Source organism: Tyto alba, unplaced genomic scaffold (assembly GCF_018691265.1).
Source record: "Tyto alba isolate M040663 unplaced genomic scaffold, T.alba_DEE_v4.0 Super-Scaffold_29, whole genome shotgun sequence".
NCBI classification, from domain to species: domain Eukaryota; kingdom Metazoa; phylum Chordata; class Aves; order Strigiformes; family Tytonidae; genus Tyto; species Tyto alba.
Window position 1 is genome coordinate 8,982,392 of NW_024881303.1, and position 12,826 is coordinate 8,995,217.

The following is a 12,826-nucleotide window of genomic DNA, read 5'->3' on the forward strand; positions in this document are numbered from 1 at the left end:
CTGGAGGAGCAGAACCAGCTTTCGTAGCAAAGGTTGTTCACTGAATAGTTAAAACTGTTGTTATGGTATTTTCAGATGCTGCAAACTGAGATTTCCATAAATCAACAGACATTTAATTCTATCATAGCAAAAGTTCTACTCTCCTTGGAATCCGGAGAAGCAGACAAAAGGTAATCTATTTGTTTTTCTCCCCAAGATCTTGGTAATCCAGTGAATAAGCTCTCTTTCTTGGAGTTGGTATTGAATCTTTGCTCTCATGAGGAAATAAACCCAAATTCTTGACTGGGTTCATACTTTAAATAACCTCCTGGCACATTTTGCAAAAGTGTGAGAAGGTGCAATGTGAAAGAAACACAGGTGCCCTGGCCAAACTGCATTTTAGATAGTAACTGGATGTTCTGCCTAGCACAAATAATTGCTCCTGAACAGGAGGCTTCCTTGTTGATTTATACCCTGCAGTTGTTTAAACTGTAACCGTGGTTGAGAAGCTACCTTCTTACAGAGGGTAGTGAAGATGCTGCATATGAAGGATCCTTTCTCTCTTCCTAGACCTCTCTGCTTTCTTAAGTGCAGCAGTGTGAGCCTATCCACGTTGCCCCTGGCACACATGACAGGGCATTGAGTCACTGGCGACTCAACCCAAAATATATGGTAGCCAAACCTGTTTTTTATCGGTATGATCTTAAACTCTTCTTGTAATCAATGTAGAGTGAAAAGCAGGAAGTAATATTTGTGAGCAGAGGTTCAACTGTCTCCGCCGTTTCTTCCGTGAACACATTACCCCTCTCTGCCAGAGCTTGCTCCTTCCAGAGAGTTAGCAGGACAATGTGTGTCCTCCCCTCAGTCACTTCAATATGAAGTCCATAGTTTGGCTTAAAGCTGCCAGGGAAGGTAGGGCAAAACTAAGCAAATCTGATGGATTTTTGTGTTTAAGGTAGCCCCACAAACACAGGTGTTTGTGTAAGGGCTAATCTGTGGGCCATGGCCTCATGCAGAGAAACAGAATTGATAGATGGCAGTTGTCTTAATCACTGCAGCTAGATCTGCTGGATCATCTAACCATATTGTGAGAGAAGCTAAAAAACTGCTTGAATGGGCTCAATAAGAACACAACCTTTTCACATTGCAGTTAGGTCCCACTGCTGTAGGGTTTGTATGGTTGAACTCCTGCTTACAGCCTGGTAAAAGCACCAATCAATTTTGCAGCATAATTGGAGACCTTGTCTCACTTGCATTGACCTTGTTCTTCAGAGAAGTGTTTAGTGCATATTGTTTCTGTGATTGCTGTACTACATGTTGCCATACCATAATAGCAAGAATGACTTGCATAATCCATTCTTGTATCATGTAAAAGGTCTTTTGGATTGCTTAAAAGATGGAATACAGAGAGCAGGGCTAAGCTTAGGGCTGTATAGAGCTCTTTGCATAGTTGGGTATTGTAACTGGAATACAATGTTGTAAATGGAAATCCGTCACAATTACTGTAAAATGCAGCCTTGAGGTCAAAATATATTAACACTCAACACTTGTCATTTTCAGAACAGAGTTCATTTCCAAGCTCACATTGCTGAAAGAGCAGTGGCATAATGTTATCCGGATGGTTCAGCAGAGGAAGAAAGATATCGATGGACTCGTGAGCCAGTGGCATCTCTTCAGGAGTTCCCTGCGGAGTCTCAGCAGATTTCTTGCTGATACAAACAGCTTCCTCATAGCTGAGAAAAGCCAGGACTGCTATAGCATTTACCAGCTTAGAAATCTAATTCATGATTTCAAGGTACTGTGTATTTATTTCTCATACATCTAAATTCTGTGGTTTTTTTCTCAGACTGAAGCAATTTCCGTCCGGTGAGGTAAAAATCTTTAAAATCACATGCTTTCTGGGGATAACCAATTGCTGACACCTTTTCTTAAAGCTGAGCACAGATGAGAAAACAGTGATGTTGTGGAAGGCTCATTATACTAGGAAACTTCCTGGTCAATATTGTCATTTAGTAGCTTTGCATACTTTAAAAATATTACTGATATGAACATGGAAATGCAGGGTGCCAGGGAGATTAGGCAGGAACCCTGGTCAGCAGGTACCCTCTAGGTCTGTGTGCATCTTACGGACATGGGTGCTGAATGCAGGCCTTGCAGTTTGACTGGAGGTAGCAGTCACGTACATGGCAAGACAGGCCCTATGGGTCCCATGTGGGCAGGGGTGGGCAGGAGGTACCAGGAGCAGAGGATAAAGCACTTGCAAGGGGGTTGTCCTTGGAGCCACCGTTCCAGGATGCACAGACCTGGCCAGCAGCTCTTCAAGACCATGAATTCTGCGTTTTACGTACAGTGGAAAAAATATTTTCCTTTGTTAATTTGGGGTATCTTGGTTTTCCATTTAATTATGCATGTCTTTGTTTTATAAGAAAGTAAAAACAAGAAGTGAACCTCTTGGTTGCTTAAGGCAATCTAAAACCTTTCAAAAATACATTATTAAATCCTATTTGCATGGTTGAAGATTTATTGTGTTCCCACACACCTAATGTTGATGGATTAACACATTAGCAGTATTTCATTTGGCACTTGCCCTATTTATTTCATTTTTACCTGCTATGTAAAGATGATTTTCAGTAGATTTTACAAGTTAGTGCTCATGCTTTTCCTTAGTGAGAAAAGCGAGAAAGTCTTCTTCCTACTACTCCAAGTTGCCTTTCCCTCCTGCTCTTGTTTTACAGAAAGAAACAACGATCATATCTGCTTGTTTTATAAACCAATTTGTGTTGTAGGCACGTTATTATTGATGGCTTAGTTCACGTGGAGTATCTCCTGATTAACAGAACTGTTATCTCTGAAAAATTTGTCTCAGTTGTTGGTGCCAGAGATGCTCACAGAACTTGAACAGTTTTTTTATTCTGAATTACTCAGGCAAATGAATTTCCATCTTTTTGTAACTGCTGCACTTTCACTTTAGAGATTCAGTCTTTGAAAAGCTGTTGTAGAGTTTTATACATCAGAAGATCACAAAGAATCTGATTTTTCTGTAATTAAAAAAGCAGATAGAAGATCTATTTGTTACTCTTTCATGAATATGAACAAACTAGCGCCTTGAAGCTCCCTTCACTTCTTCCCAAGTAAAATTTCAGGAGTGTGCATCTAAAGCTTGCTAAGAACAGCTTAGAAACTTAATTTTTTTTTTTTCTTTTGAAGAGTAAGGCAGTGATTCTTCAGAGGTGGCAAGCCATGTACTCCTTAATCATCGATGTTGGGGAGAAGTTGCGCAATGACTCCGATCCTGAGACCAACACTGCCCTCCAGGATGAGCTCAGCCAGTTACAGCAGAGCTGGGGTGACACCCAGGTGCATCTGGAGAAGAAGAAGATGCAGCTCAGCAGCACCCTACAGGTAGATGATACCCCCATTATGGAGGAGTGGCACCTGCTTCTCTGGTCTTGGGCCTCAAGAGCTTCCCTGCCCCACTGTCCCCGGGGCTGGGGTCTGTACAGACGAGGCAAATGTTGAGCTACTGCTCACTGCAGAGGGGCTCTGAGGGAAGTGCCTGTCATGTGCCATCAGGGCTTGTGGGAAGCTAAAACTGTGGTCCCCTGATTCTCCCTCCAAAGGAAAATGGGGTTGGCATTCATTTGTTGCTACTGTGGATGTTCCTGTGCTGATTGTTCTCACACTCCCCGTGTTGTGGAGCTCTCTCTCCTGCTTCAGGCTGTGAAGCCTGAGCTAAAATTTAGCTTAGCGGGAACAGCATGACTTGTTACTTCTCCTGTTGTTGCACCTCTAAACACAACAGTAGGTTATATTTTTTTCCTTAGAGCAATAAATTTGCTTTCATGGCTAGACAGCACATAGGTGTGTCTTAAAATTGAATACTATCGTCGATACAATTCCCAGCCCAAAAACTATGATAAAAGCCTCTCAAGTTGGACAAAATTAGCAGAAATGATCTGTGAGACAAACCTTAAATACAAGAGAGGATGCAAGTTCTTCTGTAAATCCAGGCACCAAATTCTTGTGAGTGGTACAGTGTATCAAAGAGAAAATCAAAATAACCAGAGCACATGAGTATTCATTTCAGTGGGTTTAAAAGGCTATTTTGTAACATATTCATATGGTACAGTATGTCATGATAAAGTATTTATAACTTCCTTGGGTCTCCTTGAGCAGAGTTGGGACTGCTGTGAAAAGCAAACCAAGGAATTGGAAAGCAGGCTGCGAGAACTGAAGGAGAAAGTAAAAGATCCACTTCCAGTTGAACATGAAGAGCTCTACAAAGCCAAGGAACACATTAAGGTATTGAACAGCCATATTATATTTAAATAGATGTAGTCTTTACACAACACCTGATATCTGTAAAATCAGTTTTCCCTCTTACCTGCTCTTCAGTAACACTGAATTTCTCTCCTTTATACCATCCTGATTGCTGCCAATCTGCCAAATTCAGCTGACCAAGAAGACTACAAGAAGATTTGTAGTTTGGATTTTTTTTTTCCTGCTTCTGCTCCCTTTCCACAATCTGAATTTATAAAATAAGTAGTTCCTCAAACAAAAGGGAAAAAACTCCCTGGTCTCAGCTCAATTGCCTGCTATCCTAATGGCTGAACCTCCCTTTTTATTTTCCAATCCATTTTGGACAGGGAGCTCCTCAGGCAAGAGACCTTGTAAGTCTAAAAACATTCATGCACACCTGTGGGATCTGAGAATAATTAAAGTGAAGGAAAATTAAGAGTAAGGGAGTGGCAAAAGCCCTTGCAGCCCACAGTGCACCATGAAAATTAAATGGCAAGGAAAGCATTTCCAAGGGATCTAGGAGACATTTTTTTCTGGACTGGTCAGTCTTTCATCATTCTTTTATGAAGTGAATTGTTGACCTAAGTGGTGGGAACAAATAAGCTTATTAAGGAGCCAAGGCTTTGAACTCATTACCAGCTGTCTGAAATCTTCTTTGTGAGTACTGGCTGCTTTTCCTACGGCAGCAGTCTTGCTGTAGTCCTGAATTATTTGTGTGAGATGGCAGCACATAGCTCCTACCTCTTACTCCAGGAAGAAAAATTCAGCCACAGAGGTGCCAGTGCAGTTGCTGCTCTTGGGTGTTACAGTATAATAAAATAAAGGACCAAAATGGCATAGGGAAGGGACCTTCTCTCCCCTCCCTGGAAGTCTTCTGAAATTCCATTGTTAGCTCCACTAATGCAGGGATTCGACCCTTGTTAAGATATATAAATGAATGTGTTCACATCTGTAGGGAGTCATTTATTGTGAGCTCAGGTAAATTTTAGTCTCAGGTTTGTTTTTTCTCCTCCAGTGGTGAAGCTGATCAGATTGGGTTTTTTTATGATTTAGGTAAGTGACTGGATGAAAAGACCTATGAAAATGCTCACAGGGCTTGGACCCAGCACACTTCTCCCAGTATAAAAACTCACATTTTTTTTGCCCTTTAAAATAAGACAAATCAGATCCTCTGTAAGAGCCTTTTTTGTTAGAGGAGCCAGTGACACGTGCCAGCAACCACCTTGCAAAATGGGACCTAGTACCTCGTGTATAGAGTGTCATGTTTCCCAGCAGCATGCAGTGGTATCTCTCCTTTTTAGGTGACAATTTTAACACGGATAAGGAAAATGCGTAACCTTGTTATATTAGGGGAGGGGGAGCTGGGGTGCGACAAAGCAGAAGAGAGAGCGTGCACCTGTGAAATCACTCCTTAGAGAAGGGAATCAATTTACAGCTTTTAGCATTTCAATAAATAACCTGAAATTGGAACAAACGCAGGTAGAAAGCAAGTTGGCCAAAATAATTACATTAAAAAAAAAAAAAAAAAAAAGTGGGTCTGTGCCTTCCAGGATGCGGAGCCCCAGCCCCAGGCCTGCCCTGGGCTCCCCCGGCCTACCACCAGCGGGCCCGGCCGCAGAGCCCTGCACAGCCGGCTGCACATTCCCCTCCTCTCCTCCCCCACAGGCCAGGCAGGGGATTAACGAGCAGGTTTGGAAACCAGAGGAGCTTAGTGCCAAGGCTTGTTCTGGGTGCGTTTCCATGCAGGAGCTGGAGCAGTCGCTGGCAGACTGGGCCCACAACATGAAGGAGCTGCGGGCCATGAAGGTGGAGCTGGCTCACTGCATCCTCACCGAGGACATGGCGGTGCTCAAGGAGCAAGTTGAACATCTGCACAAGCAGTGGGAAGAGCTCTGCTTGCGGGTAAGTCTTCCACCTCCTCTGGGGCTTTCGAGTGGGATGTTCATAGGGCCTGGCAGAAACGGGGGTTAGCTGATGGGATTTCTAGTGGGGTTGGCTCACTTCTGCAGTCTTGGGTGGGGATGGAGCTTCCTCTGGTGCAGCTGACCAGGGCTGAAGTTTGCCCTTTGTTTCCTGGACACAGACTGCTGAATTTTTTATTTTTTTATTTTTTTTTTTTGCAAATCCTTTGTAACTAGTGAGTGCCTGAATTGCACAGAGCTCAAATGCAGCTGTTTACAGAAATAGGCGGCTTTGTTCTGGGCTGCCAAAGGGAGGGCGGGGGGCGCGTAGAGGGATAAACACAGGAATTGCCTGAGGGCATGAAGCAGGGAAAGGAAGGGGGAGGTATTTGCAATCTGATGTTAAATGCCAGGAGAGCTGATAAAGAAAACTTAAACGTGTTTAAATACTGACTCCGCGGGTTTAAACACATTAAGAACTGACTTGTCTTGTTTGTAGCAGTAAATACTGTGAAACATTTGCATCGTTTGTGGCTTATTGCTGTATTACGCTTAATTTAGTGCTGCATGTAAAATTGCTGGGGAGCATTTACCAGCAGTCACATGAACTTGATTCACTAGGTTATTATGCAGTTTGAATGTGCCTTTTCGTGTTAACAGGATTGGGAAAAGTAAAATACTTAGGGGTCTTAAAGTTACTCTGTATGGCTCTACGTACCAGCAAGCCAAACTCTTGACTCTTTTTACTTACAAGACAATAGCTTTTATTTTATAGTTTGTAAAGAAGTATTGAAGTGAGGTATTATTTCATGTCTAAACCTTACTCAGACAAAGGTGAAGCAATCTTGGTGGGAATATTGCCAGAGTAATGAACAGCTATGCTTATTTCACAAACTTTGATGTGATGAAATAGTTATTTGAGTTTATTTTTTGCATTGCAATGAGAAGGAAGTTAGTTTGCCTTAAACTGGACAGTTGGTCTACAGCCAGTGTTTTCTCTGTTATTTTTTCTGAACTCTGCAAACAATTTTTAAATCAAAATACCTGAACCATTTTCCTGATGGAAGTCTGTAGCTAAGCCTATAAAGGAGAGAACTTTGTTGTTTTTCCTTTTTTTTTTTTGGTGAACTGCTGATGCCTGCTGTTTCAGCTGTGGTGAACAGCCTTAAGCTGTCTTTTGTATGTACCCCACTACAATTTATGCAAGTGGTAATTTTCTGTAGTAATTTAAGTTCAGATTTTATTCAAATTTTCCATTTTAATTTCCTGAAGGAACAGCATTTAGTTCAGTCTATCTCGGAGTGAAGAAAGGAGTGACATTCATGTGACTGTGTTAGGAACACAGAAATCTGTAGTGGGAGGAATGTATTTAGTGCTACAGCAGAGGGAAATACCGAAATGTTTACACAGACCTAATGAGCCTCTGGAGAGGCTGCGCTGATGCTCAGCACTGGACACAGAGTAGGAGAGCAGACTTTATCGGTTCTACTGCTAGCATGACTGCTTTGTTTTGGCTAACAAATCAGAGGAGTCAGGATGTACTGTGTGAAGAAAAACCTTCAGTATAAATGCAGAGAGGTGAAAGCCTTTAAGAGCGAGAGGTGGCTGCAACTGTCACGGCCACAGGAGCGGGGCAGCCAGATGCCAGTGCTGCCTGGGCAGGGGCACAAACACACTTTGTGAGCAGATGTACTCAAGGGATTAGCATTAATATAGCTGCCCTTGCAAGATGCGTGTAGGTCAAAGATTTAACTATTCCTATCAGTGAGCATTCGGTCCTAATGAATGCTAGTGTATGGATTGGGCCTGGGCCTTGGTAGTGTTCTGACCTTCCTTGGGAATGCTCAGGTTGCTCCTGCATCACACTGTGGAAGCAAAATGGAGCTGGTGCCTGGACAGCTGGTCCGAGGAGAAAGTGCTCAAAGCAGTGGCTTGAAGGGCTCATTTTCCTAGAAGTTTATTTGGGATTGTTTCACTCATTCCTGTTTTACCCCCAGCCCATATTACTTAGCCAGCTGAAAGGTGTTCCCTGCTCTTAAAACCTTGCCTTGCCCTGTGCTTAGCAGGCAAAAGTGGAGTCGAGATCATTTCAGGATTTAATGATGGTTTTGTTGACATGCATAGTCTCTTCTTCCACTGACCAAGTTAAATTGTCTCCATGCATGGGAGATGCTGCAAATGGTAGAGAAAAGATGAGGGTACAAGGGAGCATCCCAGAGCAGAGGCCCCCTTGAGGAGACTTTCTGAGGTCCCTGGGGTCTCCAGGAACCTTCTTGCCATTGAGAACTTTGGAGATTGTTTCACCGTGTCCCAAGACAGTGCTTTCAGCCTCATCTCTTTGCTTAGATCATCATGAAAGATTTAGAAAGCACTTTCACCTCCCCATTGCCTCCTTAAAAAAAGTCATAATTTAAACGATAAAAGCAGTATAGTGGGAGTTCACTTGGTGCCACCGATTTTGATCCTGGTGTTATGTGGAGCTGGTCCTGCTTCCGCATTACACATTTAAACTTCACTCTGAGGTACAAAATAGTGTTAGAGATTAGTCTAGGAGAATCAGTAATGAAATTTTGAAGAGTTATACATTGTATAAGGTGAATGTGAGATGTGAAGAAGGAGTGTTTCCTGCCATGGGGTGATATTTAAACAGGCCACTCACAGCCAAAGCAAGAAAAATGTTACACTCGCTCTTTACACAAAGTTTATTGGTGAGGGTGTGGGGTTAGTTGCTTGTCTTTGTTTTAGTAGAACTTGTACAGTTTTTCACATCATTTGTCCCATATATCATAGTAGAGGAATCCATCAAAGTAAATAAATTAATACAAATATATTTAGGAATCCTAGGCTAGAAATAAGTACTAATAGCTAGTAGAAGAGTGACCCTGCTTCTTCTTGAGATGTTGGAGCACTGATAACAGCTTTGCTGGTTCAGACAGCATCAGACCTTAATTTTTCTGTCTAGACAATTTGTTTATCTGTCCTGGCAAATGTAATTTTGAGAAAAATAAGTCCATAGTTTTCAGTAACAAGGATAGATTCTTGATGCTGATATTTTTAGAAGTTCACCAAGAACTGGTAAGCAAATGGAAAGAAGAGAGGGAGGTTTTTATAGAGGTAAAATAATTGCAGTCAGTAGTTGCAAAGTTTCTCTTACAGTTGCAGAAAAATAAGAGCTTGCCTACGTGTTATTGTTCTTGTGTTATATATGAGACAGTACTAAACAGTATGTAGTAATTATATATATTATATTCCTTCTTTGTTTGGCATTTTCAGGTTTTCACTGAGTAATACTTAAGTTGTTACATAAGCTCATTATTTATAAACCTATCATTCAGTTTAATTCTTCTGAGGGAGAGAGTCTGGTGTTTGCTAGTCAACTTTTGGCCCTGCTATCCAAAATAAGATGTAATAACAAACTGCTTGCTGGCTTTGAAAAAAAAAAGCTAGAGATGCTTGATAACTGCTCCTGCAAAATGAAATATGATCAAATGCAGACTAGAAATGAGAAGGCTCATAATTGCTGGTTTCCTTCCTGAGAAAGGCATTGCTAGCAGTTAATGTGTGTGCTTATCCATAGGTGTCTCTGCGTAAGCAGGAGATTGAGGACAGGCTCAATGCCTGGATTGTGTTCAATGAGAAAAATAAGGAGCTGTGCTCCTGGCTGGTACAGATGGAAAGCAAAGTGTTGCAGACTGCAGATGTTAGCATTGAAGACATGATAGACAAATTGCAGAAGGTAAGTAGTAACACCACTTTTCATCAATTGTCTGATAGCTTGTTCCAGAGACACCATTCCTCATTTCTTCCTTGCTTCTCAGAAGCGATACCTGATACAAAACCAGCATATACAGGCTTTTGTGAGAAGATGAGCTTTTCAGGCCTTGGCTCTTACCTTCTTGATGTTCAGACTTGGAGCATAATGTAAAACATGACTGCATTTAGACATGGGGTGTGATGGATGTGAGTTGTGGTGGGGGGGGTGGTTGGGGTTCAGCACTGCTCAGAGCTTTCCCTGCTGGGGATCAGCAGTGCCCTGGAAGCATCTGACTGCTCTCACCACCTCCACCGGCATCAGCAGTTATGACACTGGTAGACAAAGGGCAAAGAAAAGATTAAAGGGTGGGGTAGGTCGTATGCCGGGCAAACAAGAAGTTATCACAACCAAAAATAAAACCTGATTCTACCACTTCTCCTTGATAGTCAGTGCAGTTAGTGTTCTCTAATGCTCTTGTAGTAGCTTGATTTTAAACAGGAGCATTAATTTTGCTGCAGTGTTCTTCCCCGTGGCTTAAAGGTCTCAGTATCTAATTCCAGATCTTCTCTGGATAAGAATACCAGCAAAATAACACCATCCTACATTTGAATTTGAGTTCTTTTGAGGTAGCTTGATTGAAAAATCAGGAAAGCAGAGACAAAATTAGAACATTAAACTGCTATTTTTAGGAGTACTTACTCCTGGCACTTGAAAGTGCTTAAGCTGCTTATTTTTTCATAGCAGCTTCATTGTGAGAGTGCTTTTCTGTTGAGGGTTTTTTTGTTTTGTTTTAAGTGAAAGAGTTCTACATGTAGAAGCCTCAGCCATTGCAAGCCGAACCTGACTTCATATCACACCTGGGAAAAGAAACAGATAGGTTTGGTTTGGTTTGGTTTGGTTGGCTCATTTTGTTTTGTCCAGGAATTAAGCAATGTTTGTGTATATTTATCAGGATTGCATGGAAGAAATAAACCTGTTCAGTGAAAATAAGCTTCACTTGAAACAAATGGGCGATCAGTTAATCAAGGCTAGCAACAGAAGCCGAGTTGCAGAAATAGATGATAAACTCAACAAGATCAATGATCGCTGGCAGCATCTCTTTGATGTCATTGGATCACGGTAAGAAAATAATTTTCAGTGTTTTATATGAGATAAAAGTCAAAGGCTGGTGTCCTTGATGATCAGAAACAGACTGACACATTTCTGTTTTGTTGAAATTTATTATGAAGAGTCAAATTAAACTGAAGTCAATGCATTATGACTTGTTGCTCTATTATGACACCAAATGTCTTAATTTATCTAATGATAGAGGGCAGGGTGCAAGAATTCATATAAAATATAATTTTAATCATGGGAGCTATGTAAAAGGAAGAGTCAAAGTGTTTTCTCTGTTGCACGTTTTGAATTGCAACTTAATTTTAAAGCAGTATGGTGAGAGTTCATGTGGGCTCTTTAGGAGAACCTCGTGTTTTAAGGCAAGCCTCTGTTTAACCCAGTGCCTGAATGCACAGAATTTGGGAATAGATTCCTAGCCTGTCTCTGTAAACAGTCAGATTTATGGAATGATAATGTTTCTATTTTACAGTCAAAAGTGTATGAAATTTAATTTAATATTAGTGTTATTTATTTACTCAGTCTCTTTCCTGAAAACAACTGGAAGACCATAGCATGAGTTTAATTTTTAAATTCAGGATATTCTGTATGATGGTGAAATGGAAAATACTATCAGTTGAAATTAAAACAAAAACCTGCATACTCTAGGCAATGACCTCTTCTTAAAGGATTAAACATCTTTATTTTACCTGACAGAGTTAAGAACATCATGATCATTTTAGTATTAGCCTTACTGAGAAGATCCCATTTTACTATTAGCTCTTGAGTTTCTGCTGCAGCTTGGGAGAAGGATGCTGGGCTGATCTCACTGCCTGCCTGAGTTTATTAGTAATCTAGAAATAATAAGGCTAACAGATGTTAGGTTAAACTTTTATTCCAAGGTTTTGTTTCACCTGTAACCCCCCTCTCTGGGCCCTCAGAAGCTCTCTTGCTTAGTTAACAGTTGGGACAGATAAGGCAGGTGGTTGTGCTGTGACAATGTAGTGCCAATTGTGCTGGATCTTAATCAGGAATGAGATCTGAATTAATGGTGACACGTGAGCTGCCTTCTGAAGATCTAACACTTTGCAGATAGTCTTGCAATGGTTGTCTCAAGGTGTTTTTGTATTTGACCTGGTATAGGAAAGAAAGCTTCACTTTCATAACAGTGCTTTTTCTGTCCTCATCCTATGGTAACATGCCACCTTTAAAGCACTTTTATGATCATTTGTGTTATGCTGTGTGTTCATTTTGAATTGTGGCCATTTTTAAATGCAGATTAAAATGCACTATTTTAAAACTGAGGTAAACATGGCACGTTTCTAGTGATCTTTGGGAAACTATGCTAAAGAACTGATAGGATATTTAGAGAGAGATCTGGCAGTCTTACGTTGTCTGTGACAACAGAGGACTTGTCTGTCTACCTGGGATGTCTTAAATCTTTACCTTCAGACAAGCGTATGGTGGTGCTCTGAGGCATAGATGCCTAGAGCATCAACATAGCTCCCAGTATTGGGTATCTAAGTGGACATTGCAGCTACTGGGGAGTTGGTGTGATGCTTTATGGTTGTTCCTGTGTTCTTAATCCCAAAACGTCTGGAACATGCCAACTTCAGCTTGTGATTTCCACCAACTTTGTCCTCAGGACCAGGGCAGTGAACTGGAAGGACCTGGTAAAACGTGATTTTAAGCAGTTCCCTCAGTGGTCCAAGGTCATCAGGCAGCCCAGTGGGCTCTGCTGGTCCTCTTGGACTTAATACTAACAGATGTTCAGCATATTGCAGCGTTTTGCAGGATGGGT

The 12,826-nt window shown here is 41.4% G+C and overlaps 1 protein-coding gene across 8 annotated transcripts in view; it reads left to right on the forward strand.

Moving 5' to 3' along the window:
• Positions 1-12,826, forward strand: part of SYNE2 (spectrin repeat containing nuclear envelope protein 2) — a 198,665-nt gene that overhangs the window by 154,820 nt on the left and 31,019 nt on the right. For all 8 annotated transcript variants that reach the window (XM_042798988.1, XM_042798991.1, XM_042798987.1 and 5 more), the window contains exons 94-100: positions 76-170; positions 1,540-1,774; positions 3,187-3,381; positions 4,156-4,281; positions 6,025-6,180; positions 9,757-9,915; positions 10,886-11,052. In XM_042798988.1, the coding sequence (XP_042654922.1) occupies positions 76-170; positions 1,540-1,774; positions 3,187-3,381; positions 4,156-4,281; positions 6,025-6,180; positions 9,757-9,915; positions 10,886-11,052 (1,133 nt within the window). The remainder of the gene's footprint in view (positions 1-75; positions 171-1,539; positions 1,775-3,186; positions 3,382-4,155; positions 4,282-6,024; positions 6,181-9,756; positions 9,916-10,885; positions 11,053-12,826) is intronic.